The 12694-nt window shown below is 55.1% G+C and overlaps 4 protein-coding genes across 4 annotated transcripts; 3 read left to right on the top strand and 1 right to left on the bottom strand.

Moving 5' to 3' along the window:
* Nucleotides 1-69: 69 nt before the first annotated feature.
* HMPREF1541_07275 (uncharacterized protein) lies at nt 70-1455 on the bottom strand (the record flags this gene model as incomplete). The annotated part of the gene is made up of 1 exon (XM_008721599.1): nt 70-1455. The coding sequence occupies one exon, from the start codon at nt 1453-1455 to the stop codon at nt 70-72; it is 1386 nt and encodes a 461-aa protein (XP_008719821.1).
* Nucleotides 1456-2338: 883 nt separating this feature from the next.
* Nucleotides 2339-4591, top strand: HMPREF1541_07274 (uncharacterized protein; the record flags this gene model as incomplete). The annotated part of the gene is made up of 2 exons (XM_008721598.1): nt 2339-2455; nt 2498-4591. 2 exons carry the CDS (start codon nt 2339-2341, stop codon nt 4589-4591), a joined length of 2211 nt encoding a protein of 736 aa, XP_008719820.1.
* Nucleotides 4592-4875: 284 nt separating this feature from the next.
* Nucleotides 4876-6111, top strand: HMPREF1541_07273 (uncharacterized protein; the record flags this gene model as incomplete). Its single annotated transcript, XM_008721597.1, has 1 exon — nt 4876-6111. One exon carries the CDS (start codon nt 4876-4878, stop codon nt 6109-6111), a length of 1236 nt encoding a protein of 411 aa, XP_008719819.1.
* Nucleotides 6112-7417: 1306 nt separating this feature from the next.
* HMPREF1541_07272 (uncharacterized protein) lies at nt 7418-11926 on the top strand (the record flags this gene model as incomplete). The annotated part of the gene is made up of 4 exons (XM_008721596.1): nt 7418-7497; nt 7615-8035; nt 8081-11570; nt 11619-11926. 4 exons carry the CDS (start codon nt 7418-7420, stop codon nt 11924-11926), a joined length of 4299 nt encoding a protein of 1432 aa, XP_008719818.1.
* Nucleotides 11927-12694: the final 768 nt, after the last annotated feature.

The raw sequence follows: 12694 nt of genomic DNA, 5'->3' as shown, positions 1-12694 counted from the left end.
TTATACTGGGCACGACGTTTCCGCACGGCTCTATAGGTTTACAACTCTTCTGGGTAAGTACTCCCCTATTCACGCACTTTCCTGTTCGTCTCCATCTGGTAAAACTGGCTGCCGCTGTCTTTTGGTGGTTGATTTGTAGTCCTGCAAGCTCTTGGTCAGTTCGCCCTTGAAATCCCATTGCCAAACGTCTGGAAACACTAGTTCCCCCGATTGCTTCTTCATGTCGACACGGATGCTATCGTTTGCGCGGATGGCATGAACTTCGGGCCTTTCTTTGCCACGGACTTGGTCGTCCGCCTTTCGTACCCAATCCTTCCAGGCGTCGTTCATGGGAGCAATTGATGTGGACTCATTCAGCCACTGTGAAGTTCCTGTAAGGAAGATGGCAGCCCACAACGCAGTCGTCATGTTTCGATATTCCTCGAGGTAATCGTCCTCCGACTCTTTCAGACGTGCCGGATGTGGCGTGCTGACCTGCTGCCAGCACTTAGTCAAGAACAGCAACCAGGGTAGTGTCTTCTTCTCCTTTTCCCCTTTGAGCTTCTGCAAAGTGGGTATTCTACCGGGCCGGATCTTGAAAGCCTTCTTTTCGACCAGATATTGATGGCGCCAATGATGTTGTGGCTTCAAAGAAGAGACGGCCCAGTAAAGACCGTTGATGATCACATATGCCAACGCAAATGCAACTTGGGTGCGAGGTTGTGCATTGGCAAGACAAATCACCCCAGCCATCAGCAAGAGTGTTGCAAAGAAGGCAACAGCGCGGTATCGGAAGTCTCCAAGGTAATAATCGCATGATTCGTGCTCAAAGTAAAGTCGGGCTATCTTCTCCGTTGTCGAGACGACCCGGATGGCCCCATTCGGGTAGTAGAGGACAATGTCCGATGTTGGCAGAGCGTTCTCGCGAGCTTTGTCTTTCTCAGGCTCGGGTTCTTGGAATGACCTCCCCAAGGACCAGTGTGTTCCAAAGCTGATCAAGGCGCTGATGGAGGACAAAGTGACAAGAGCCAGCAAGCCAAAGCCGTCGTCTTCCGAGATGACCCATCCTAGTAAAGCGATGCTCATGAAGAAGCTGAGGACCATGACAAATTTGAGTGGCCCATGTTGGTGGAAGTGAAAGGATCGGACCCCCTTGGGCCCAACACGCTCGACCTTGATGAACTCAACGCGATAAGGGAGCGGGCTATCGCCATGCAGGAGGTATGCGAAGAAATTGATTTGCTTTCGAACATTTCCGCTGTAAGCGCCGGCGACAATGCCCGGAAAGACTGGCAGCCGTTCTGGTCGTTCGTGGAATAGAAGTGCTTGCGGAGCTGGGAGCAGTCTTGGAAGACAAGACCACCAGGAGATACTGCTCGCCTGGGCTGTTCGAGTGACTGAGCCCTCACCCAGCACAGCTAACAGCGACACGAGATCGAGGCGCAACTGCTGAAAGTGCTCGATATGCCACTTCATTGCGGACAGTGGTGGTGTGAATGCCTGATCGGTAGGCACACTGAAACAGCAATCACCCGGCAAATAACAATAAAGTATACAAATGGCTCAGGCCAGGCTTCAAAAGGAACGCGAACATCTTCAGTTCATCAGGCTGGACAGCTGGTCCGGTATATACTCACCAAATTCGACCGTGGAAGCTCTTGCAGCTGCGTTGGAGCCGCCTAAGAAACATGCAGGGATAAGAGTGTGGTTCCCAGAAGAGGCCAATCAAAATGGTGCCCTGCGGCGCCCCCGGCGGAAGATCGCTCAATCTGGGCCAAATGGCGGGTCGAGGCACGGCTCGAGCCCACGTTGGGGCGGACTCGGGGGGCCTCAACTTTCAAATGTTCTTCACCAGTCTCAGACGCGAAGCCGGTCGGGGCCAGGCAGAGTGTCAGAGCCTGGAGAGGCTCGAGAGAGCCTGAACGGCGGCAACGGGTGGTCTGGTCGTTGCTCATGGCAAGCGACGAATCCTTAATACTGTGTTGTTGCTTCCGGTACCTGCTGAAGCCCGGACCATATAGACGACCTCCATGCTGTGCACCACTTGCCTCGCTGAGGAAGGCAATAAGATGGCATAGCTACTCAGGAAAATGAATGCCAAGTGTAATCGAGAACGGCGCACTCCGAGAAATGATGATATTTCTCATTCTGGTTGGGTAGAATCTAAAAGGGCGCCATACACACCGGTCGAGCATGAACATGAAATGACGTCTGACTCTCTGCCGTGTTCTTCCTGTGTCGGCGACATCGACCTGAGTCTCGTTCATCCTGCATCAGGGGCCATACCGGTCTGAACGACTTAGCTGCACGCCTTCTCGGATTGCCGCTGTGATGACATGTGTCCTGGAAATGTTTCGTGATGGCCGAGTTTGAGCCCCAAAGGGCCGGAAGTGAGAAGATTGCGGCGATCAAGAGCCGCATCCGCACTCTAGGCCGCCTGCCCTTTATCAACAAATCCGGGGTAGGGCTGGCGCTTGTCATTGCTATCATCGTCCAGAATTACTGACCTTCGATTCAGGACCTCCCTACCAGCCCCTCCGAGTCTCGGCTTTGCGAAAGTTGCATCTCACTCGATCTCAAGGTCGAGTCTTTCGTCGTGCAACAGGGAGACAAGGAGCATGAACGTGCCAACAGATGGAAATATCTCGGCCGCCTTTCCCAGATCCAAGAGCGGACGCACTGCCCCTGCTGCAGACTGATTCTCCATATCGCGGACCGTCCGCCCGACCAACGCAACCCAAGTCATATCACAGATGACGATCCAGTCGTCTACGGAAGATGGATCGTTGATGGACAAGAAGAGGTGCAAGATCCGGCAAAGCCCGGCCTGAACAGATACCAACCTGCTACGAGACGCATTCTCATATACAGCCAGCCTCAGACTTTCAAAGATGGATACCTGGTCCTCCTTGCCGACGACGCTCCAACTCCCGCCTACTTCGGCCGCAAACTTGCTGCTCAGGATCTGCTAGATGCACGCATGCTTAAGCAGTGGATACGAGACTGCGAGAATCTCCATGGCCCTGACTGTGAGGAGTCTCTTGTACATCGCGAGATCATGGGCCCACGAACCGATGTTTTTCGAGCCATCGATGTCAACCGCATGTGTCTCGTCGAGCCGCCAGACAATGCTCGTTATGTCGCATTGAGCTACTTGTGGGGCAAAGGATTTCAGCAGCTATTTACTACCACACAGAATCTACCAAAGCTGTCGAGAGCGGGCGCTTTAGAAAAGGAAAAATTGCCCAGAACCATCAAAGATGCTATTCAATTGACTCGAATGCTCGGCGAGCAGTATTTGTGGACCGATAGCCTAGCTTTGTTGCATGACGAGGGCTTTCAATATCACGACGACTGGGTTTATGCTCGAGCCGCGCTCACAGTCATCGCTGGATCGGGCAAAGACGCAAATGCCGGTCTTCCAGGAGTGCGAAAGGAGTCACGGACTATCCGTCAAGAGATCGAAGAAGTCAAGCCGGGCCTCAGACTAATGGTGTCGCATCTAGCAGAGGACTACATATCGACGTCTCAGTGGGACAGCCGAGCGTGGACCTTCGGAGAGCGGATGCTCTCCAGACGATGCTTGCTCTTCGTGAACGGACGCATATACTACCAATGCCGCCGAGCAACATTTTGTGAAGACATCGAAACGTCGACTAAGAACGGCTGGTCACTCAACAGTATCGACATGCCTACACGAATCTTTCGGGAGAGACCATTTTGGCAATACACCTCAGCCGTTGAGCTCTATACCCAACGAGAGTTGACCAATCCAAACGACATTCTCGATGCTTTCGAGGGCGTCGGATCTGTCCTGGAAAAACGCCTTGGTTCGAAAATGTTTTTCGGATTACTCGAGGACATGATAGACACCTCTCTTATTTGGGAGTCGACCAAGAAGTTGAAGCATCGCCTGAACTTCTCCACCTTCTCTTGGGCTGGCTGGATAGGCGAGATCCAGTGGAAGTTTACCGAATTTGCAGAGTCTTGGATTGAATGGCACACGACTCTACCATCTGATGATCTGATTCCACTCCCACCACAAAAGCGAAGGAGGATACCCCCTCCCATACCCCGGACTGTACAACTACAGCCGGCTGGTTGTTCGGTCATGCTTGGTCCAACACTTCCTCGCCTGCACTTCCAGACCGTCTTAGCGATATTCATGCTGACACAGCCTAAAACCATATCTAAGGATATAATGTCGCCTCTACGTAAACGGATGACAGGCCCTAGTGCACTGGCCACGGCGAGACCGGCCCCAACGGATCCAGGCCTAATCCGAGTAGGTATTGCTGACCGTGATGGGCAATGGTGTGGGACTATAGACCTGAATGTCTCGTACAGACAATTGGTCAATATGCCGTTCGAGTTCCTTATCATGTCAAGGGTAAGTGGCTTCGCCGACGGCGAGCTAGATCTCTGGGAAGGCTGGCTACCTGACTCCATCGAAGAGGAATTGGAGCGACGCGATTATGGCGTTTATAACGTCCTGCTCGTAACGCATCTGGACGGTGTATATCGTCGGGAAGGCCTTGGACGAGTCTTGACTAGCTCCATTTCCCGAGCAATGGATCCGGGTCCGGTGTGGAAGAATGTTGTGCTTGGGTAACTCGCTGGATGAATATACCACTAACTTCGCGAGGTGCGGCACATCTATGATAGGCTACCTATCGAGTGACGGCTTCGTGCCAACCTGTCGTATTCAAATACGTCACGCCCTGGCCAAAGAAGAGCTGAACTCAAATGGCTCCGGACCCCCACCGAACAGGGCAGATTGCCGCTTGACAGATCAACAAAAGTCGCTCATGCGCTTGGTGATGACTGTGGGGTAGGAACCTGCACTCTTGTAGAGACTGCATGAGACGAAGCGACGAGGCAGAATCGGTCGGGATCATGTCGAACAACAACTTGGGTTCGTACCCCGCGGACGCCGCTGCCCACCCCGATCACATGAATTGCGTCTATGCCATCTCAGGAACATATGGCCTACTTCCTCGAGCTCTGTACTATGTGACTCTAGCCTTTGCCATCTTTGGTCGACATCGCCAATGGCTGGTCATTGGTGCCTTGGTCACGGCAATGACCTATGCTGGAACAACAGCAATTCATCAAATGGCATTAGTGTCCAGCAAAGAGTATATCTACGACCTCGATATCCTGGGCGCCTGGGCCATACTGAGCTCCGGCGCACTTGCATATATTGGTATGATGCATTGGAGTAGCACGCTGAGGGATTCACACGTCCGAGTGATATTCCTCCTCTGGGGCCTGCTGCTGGGTATAGCTCTGATCTTCGGTCGGAGCGAGATTTTCAGCACACCGCTGACGCCGCCTGAGCCAGCATGCTACTCATCGACTGGACAGTTGCTGGAATATCCCATCGAGCTAGGCAGCCCGCTATTCAACTGTACATACCAATGCTTCTCAAAGCGCAAGCCGATGCGACAAGCTTCAGAAGTCATGGCAATTCCATACTCGACTCTCAAGAACAAATACACAGACTTGTCCGTTGTGCTGGTAGGCCCCATCCAGTTTGCTGCATACGCAGCCCTTTCGTGGGATTCGATGCAGCACAGTCCGTCACGCACATGTACCTGGATTGTCATGAAATACCTCCAGCCTAAACATCATGAAAGACTGGTTCGATTCATCCACGATGCCTCAATGGAGCACAGATACGGTGGTTATGTACTACTCATCCATTTCATGTGGCGCATCCCGTGGTCGTGGCTCAAATTTTGTCTAGTGAGCTTCACACTGCCATGGTTCATTCTGGGTGTCATCGTGGATGTCCTCGCTTTGCCGCTGCTGGTCATCAACATCACCCTGAACGAGATCACTTTACTGAAACCTGATCTACCCACCAACGAAGCTAACTATGCAATCGGTCAGTGGGGTCCATGGACAGCCTCTGTGATGGTTGTTTTTGCAACCTTCCTCAATCAGTTTCTACTCTGGAACATGCGCCGAAAACAGCGGGCAAAAGCAGCCGCAGATGAGAAGAAACGGCAGAAGCAGTCGGAGAACGTGTACGAGATACAGGAACGTCTCGAGGAGCAAACAACAGGAGTGGTCAAGCCGGGCCTCATGCACATTCCGACTCTACAAGATATGGGCCGACCTACCTGAGGTCAAGTTCATTCGAGCTTATGAGCATCTACTACCATCATTCAGGAACAACATAACGTGGCAGCCTTCCATGCCGTCGATGGCTTTTCCAGCCTTCATCGCGCCCAGTAAGCGGCGGCGGCTCTTGCCGCTCTCTACCATGTCCGGCTACGATTTCGTAGTGAATCGGTCAATACGCTCCACACCGATTGGTCGCTCATGGAACGCTTCTGGACTCAGGGCCCGCAGACGGATCGTCGTACGGCACTGCTACTTAGACGGACCTCAAACATGACAAGGGAACTTCTCAGGCAGCACCTGAGTTGGACGTCCGCCGGATCATCCCCAGAAGAGGTTCCGCCTGAGATTCGGCTACGACTTTGGCTCTTACGTGTCGGTGCATATATCGAGGAAACAGTTTGGCACGGTAAGATGAATAGATCAATATATCACAGAACGGAGCTCATGGAGTTATGCTGCAACATGTGCAAGGACGGCCGAGCGGACGGCAGCTTGAAAGTGAAGGACAGTGATGGACGGTCGTTGCCGCTCAAGAGGCCTTGCATGAATGGCAGCGATATCGAACATTTCGAGTACGGACCCAAATGGCTAACACCGGTCCTGAGAATTTGGGGCTTCCCGAATTGGGATGGTGATCTAGCTTAGGGATGGCCTCGGATCTGGGGCATCTCAACATGATGCCTCACTGAGAACACGAGGACGACATCGCAGATGGCACGGAAGGTTTCGAGTCGGGATGGTAGCATCCGTTTAATACATGGATATCTCTGAGCTGCTGGTGCCGGAGGGCTGTCGGTAGGTGACAGATCCTCGCCACAGTAGGTATTCACCGTCGAACAACGGCACCGACTCGATAGATCAGTAGAGACAACAGCCTTACAGTCCCCTAATACTGAAATTCGGTGCTCGCGTGATGGGGGACAAGGCGCGGGTGGAGAAACAACGACGCGCTAGGCCTAAAATCCGTGGGCTGGCTGCACCTGCAGCTGCAGCGCCAAAAACCTCCCCTGCCGCTCGCTGCTGCATTATTTGCTGCTGTGCACAAACAACTTCACCTTCTCTCGAGACCGTCTCTTCGATCGACGCCCGCAACTCTTACCCTTGAGCGACTGTATCAACGACCTTCTATTCGCTACGATCTAATCGAACCTCTTCTTTTTGCGCCTAAAACCTCAGACACTCGTTGCTGGTTCGCAGGATCCACTTCCGCCACAAGTCCTCACACTCAACTGCACCACGCTTTTCGTTTTCATATATTGTGCCAAACCCGCACTTTCTGTTCCTCGAACCAATCTCCACTACCAAAATGCCTACTCCGTTCACATCAACCTTTGCCTCGGCTGCTGCGAGCAGCAATGGTGAAAAAAGAGACGGCGGAGGTGACTGGTAAGGCACATTCCTCCCCCCAAACCCTGCATATGCGGCTGTACCAAACTTTGCGGCTCAAAAATCATCACAACACGTTGCCTGTCCCAAATTGCATGCTCATATATAAATCCCTAGGCCCCGAAGCCGGCCCAACGGCGCGACACAGACCTTCCGACGCCCCTCCGCCAACACCACCGCGCAACTACGCGACACCACACAGCAGAACTCTACACCTTCGCCAAATCCGGGAACCTACATCCACCCACACCACAACACGAACAATGCGATGCGAAACGGCGTACCTGTGAACACGAGGTACAGCCGGGAGGACTGCTTGAACATTTTTCGCGGCCAGCAAGAGATGAATGGTCTCGATCGAAACCTTCCGGGTATCTTCCAGGGTACGTGGGATCCGTTGTCCGATACAAATGGCGCCGCTGCGCAGACTCCGCGCAGCGACCCCAAGGACCAGTACCCTGGACCGGATGTTTGCTGGGAGGCGCGGCCTGTGTCGATTCCACTGGGCTTGCGGGATCACAATGCGGATGAGAAAGAGGTATGTGATGGCTGTGCTCACGCTGAATTTGGCTGACAACTGTAGCTATTTTCCACCTCTGTCAACTCGCCCATCAAACTAGTTCAAGGTTCCAAAGAGGCTGGTGGCGTTGCGCCGATAGGGACTCGCAAGACCTCCTTGTCCAGCTATACCACTGGTGGCACTGCCTCACGCCCAGGAACGCGCCGCCGGGATACCAGCGATTCCTTCACTGCCAATGGTCCCCTGTCTCCTGCTGGCGAGAAGACATTCTTTAGAGGCGAATCGAATACCGCTACTCCCCCTCCTGCACTGCTGCGGCGTCGTACCGATTTCAAGGATGATGAACCGAGCCCTGGTCAGAAAGATGTTTCCGCTAAAGACGAGGATGATTCAACGGCTACGGTTGGGCCTCCCAAGCGCAGCACTACAGGGCCACTGAGTGCGGGTCTGAATTCTCCAGCCAATTCTCCTTGGTCCCAGGGTCCCAACTCCTCCGCATTCGGCTCCATGGGTTCGTTCGGCAGCTTCAACGTAGCACCTGCGAATGCTGGCCCGGATAAACCGGAGCAGCGCCCCGGTTTCGGTAGTGGCCGTGGTTCTAGTCGATTCAAGGACATGATGGCGAAGTCTAGTACCGAAGATATGCACGCTGCAAAAGAAAAGGCTATGTTCGGCGCACTGGAGAAGCTCCCAGAAGAGGACGCGGATCTGAACCAGAGCAAAGTCCGCGACCTCTTCAAGACCAGACCCAACCGGAGCGAGACCAACCCGTATGAAGAGATGCCTCTTCGCACCGGCAGCGCAGCTCTGTCCCAAGAAGGCGCAGGCTCGCAGCAGGGCGTCGATCAGTTGGGCTTTGCCTCCGTTGGCGGACAGGGTTTTAACGAGCCCATGAGTCCCACCCACACCAACCCCTATCAAAGCCCCCACGGCGCGCAGCGCGACGATGGCAGCCAGGCCGAGCCAGATGCGAATGCGCACGGCTTGCCTCCATTTGGGGGAGCTCGACGCAATCTGTTCAGTGACAATGATAGCGCACCTAGATCTGCCAGCGGTTTCGGCGCGTTTCCCGGATTTGGAGCCCCCCCGGGAGCCCCTAGCTGGTCAGGTGCTCCTTTTGGTTCCGGTACACCCGCGAGAGAGCGTGGAATGGGATTCGGTGACCCTATCTTCAGCCCTCTCTCGGACATGCAATCTCCAGGTGCTGGCCTCGGATCCGGCTTCTTTGGAGGTGGATTTGGGTCTGTCGGCCGATCTGCCCGCTTAGGTGGAATGCTGCCTCAGGGCATGCAGGACCCTATGCGCGGTGACTCTCGCAACGAAGGGCGCCCGTTCGATCGCCCGGATAGTGCATCTCACATCCGCGATCCTTTTGAGAACGGCTTCGGGAGAGCACCTGGCGCTTTCAATGATGTCAGCAAACGCGAGGCAGTCGAGAATATGTTTGGACCACCAGGTGCATCGAGCACTGCCCAGCAACCCAGCGGTTCTGCAAGTGCTGGAGCAGATCAGCACTCCTCTGGGGACGCTGACCCTGCGCTGCAGACTCCGACACCTGGACAAGACGGGCAGATGCCCGCAGCGCAACAACGGACTATGGTTATGCCCGATCGAATGCGATGGATTTATCGTGACCCTCAAGGCAACGTTCAGGGACCATGGTCGGGGCTGGAGATGCACGATTGGTTCAAAGCTGGCTTCTTCACCGCCGAGCTGCTCGTCAAGAAGGTCGAAGATACCGACTTTGAACCTCTTGCCCAACTCGTCAGACGTATTGGAAACTCCCGTGAGCCATTCCTAGTACCTCAAATCGGCGTGCCACACGGTCCAACCAACGAGGGACAAACAGCTTGGCCCAATGCTCCTCCACCTGTTGGTAATGCTCAACCACCCTTCGCTAGCGCCTTCCCGAGCTTTGGCACAACCTTGACTGCGGAGCAGCAGAATGCCCTTGAGCGCCGGAAGCAAGAAGAGCAATACCTCATGGCGCGACAAAAGGAACACCTCGCCCAGCAGCAAATGCTTGCCAAACAGATGCAAATGGGTGGACCGGGCATGCATTCACTTCAACACCACTCAAGTGCGCAGTCACTGCACAGCCAGCCCAGCTACGGTAGCATTACGTCCCCTAGCGGCGGCTTCCACCCGTCCCCACTGCCACCAGGACCACCAGGACCACCAGGGCAATCTGCCCAATCAGGGCCTCAACAGTCCATACACCACACTCCGATAGGACAACAACCTTTCTCTCGGGAAGAGAATCTCCCCAACTTCATGGATCGCATGAACTTGGGCCAGATGCCAGCTTCTGGCCCTTTAGGCGCACCTGGGGACGGCCCTAGCCACCAGCAAGTCTCGCAGATGCTACAGGACAGAGCACGAGTCCAACAGCAGCCTACTGATACGCACGCTCACCAGGAAGCTTTTTTAGGGCAGCAGGGCAGGAACGAGCGCCTCGAGGAGTTCAACGAACTACGTGGCCAACCCGAGGAAGATCGTCCCGGCCCTGATCCAATGCTTGCCCCGATTGGGGCGCCACGCCCTTCCGAAGAGCCGCCTGCTCCAGGTTCTGAAGGCAGGCAAGCACCTATTGGGCACTCCAAGAAGACGGCACCAGCTGAGCCATCCCTGACGGAACAAGTGCAATGGACTGCCGCCCAGCAGCTGCAGCAAAAGGAGCAGGACCCGCTTCAAGCACCCCCTGTATCCATCTCCCCGTTGCCAGCGCCGGCAGCTCAGCGGAACCGTCAGCACGTTGCCGAGTCTCTGGCAGCGGAGTCTCGCTCCCAGACTCAGACGCCGGTCGAGACACCTGCCGCTTCGATTGCTCCTTGGGCGGAGAAACTCACCGAGCACAAGGGGGGCCCTTCGCTGAAAGAGATCCAAGAAGCCGAGGCCAAGAAAGCTGCCGAGCAAGCTGCCATGGCCGAAGCGGTGCGGCTGGCTCACGCGGAGCAGGAGAGACAGGCTACGACTCATGCACCGCCACCAGCACCCGCTCCTGGCCTGCCAGCCAGTGCAACGTGGGGTACATCATCATCACCGGGCACGCCGACTGCGACGAGCGGCTCTGTGTGGGCGAAGCAAGCTGCCAAGCCAGGTGTCACTCCAAATGGACCTGGAAAGAAGACTCTTGCACAGATTCAAAAGGAGGAAGAGGCTCGGAAGCAGCGGGCCAACGCGGCAGCGGCTGCACAGGTCCAAGCCCAGGCGCAAGTGCAAGCCCAAGCCCAAGCCCAAGCAGCGAGTTCTCCGATCTCTACTCTCCAAGGCAAACGGTACGCAGAGCTGGCCAGCAAGGCTGCAACGGGTGTTCCCGGCGCTGCGCCCGGTAGTATATGGACTACGGTAGGGTCCAGCGGTAGGGTCAAGGCTCCGGCCACGGTAGTGGCGACTCCACAAGCAGCGCCTCGCACCGTCAGCTCCACGGCTGCGAGACCGTCTGCGCCCCCGAGCCGCAATTCTAACCTGGTGGAAAAGACCAAGGCCAAGGACGAATTCATCAAATGGGCCAAGGTGCAGCTTGGCAAAGGGCTGGATAGCGGCATCAATGGTGAGGATGGTCATTCCTATGACAGCAACGGTTGCTAACGTGTTCTAGTGGATGGGTTCATTCAAACCTTGACCCAACTTCCTGACGACACGGAGATCATCGCGGATAGTATCTATGCTAGCTCTCAGACTCTGGACGGAAGACGCATTGCGCAGGAGTTTGTCCGGCGCAAGAAGCTGATGGACAAGGGCATTGTGGAGCCTGCACCTGTTGCAGGACAAGGCGATATCAACGGCGCGGAAAGCAAGAGTGCGGGTGGTGGCTGGAGCGAGGTAGCCAAGAAGGGACCTGAGAAGAAGGAAGAACCGAATGCTCAGTTCAAGGTCGTGGCGGGCAAGAAGAAAGGCAAGCGTTGAAGAGAAGCGGCATGCATGGCATGGATGAGGTCAACGATAATGGTGGGTTCGAGCGCCAGGATATTGCAGCCTTTAGCGCGAAGTACCAGTCGTGTCTATCCATGCGCCGAATACCTTTCATCTCTTGAGCTGTACCTGCCTAGCTGTACTCTGAACGAACTTTGACGGGACTTTTGCAGCGGCGATAAACTGCCAAGACCCGACACGCGATTGCCGAGCCAAGGCGTTTTGTAGCTTTCCGCCAAGCTTTTATTCTCAGCCGCTGCGCCAGTCACATCCCGTTGCTACCGCATCACCTCACCTTTTTGTGGGGGCTTACTAGCCGCGGAACCGCATCCAATCCTAGTTTGAGCTGCAATTGCGTACCTCTACGGAGATGAAGCGGCGTTGAGAATGAAGGAGAGAGCAGGAGTTTGCGACGGTAATGAATCTGCTGCGATGGCTCATGGAGGGAGGGGGGAGATGACTGCAGCTGAGCCATTGAACTTTTGAAAGCACTGCAGCCCAGCCAGCGGCGACTCGGGAGGCGGAGGCGGAGTTCGGACAAATCGCATTCGACTTTCCATTCAATGACACAGTCCAAGACTTTTTCTTACCCGCTTGGCAAGCTACGGAAATCTCGGTCGCTGGGTCTGGCTTCAGCCACTGTCGTCGCACGGGCACGGTGAATCCTGAATCTTGGATTGCGCGGGCTTGGCTTGGCTGGTGGGGTTGGGGGCTGAGGGCGGTGCTTAGCAAAGTGGTAGTGCCACGGGCGGCTGTGCTGGT

This window comes from Cyphellophora europaea, assembly GCF_000365145.1.
Source record: "Cyphellophora europaea CBS 101466 unplaced genomic scaffold supercont1.7, whole genome shotgun sequence".
In the NCBI taxonomy this organism is placed as follows: domain Eukaryota; kingdom Fungi; phylum Ascomycota; class Eurotiomycetes; order Chaetothyriales; family Cyphellophoraceae; genus Cyphellophora; species Cyphellophora europaea.
Note: the sequence above shows the minus strand (reverse complement) of the source record. Positions and strands in the feature narration are given on the sequence as shown.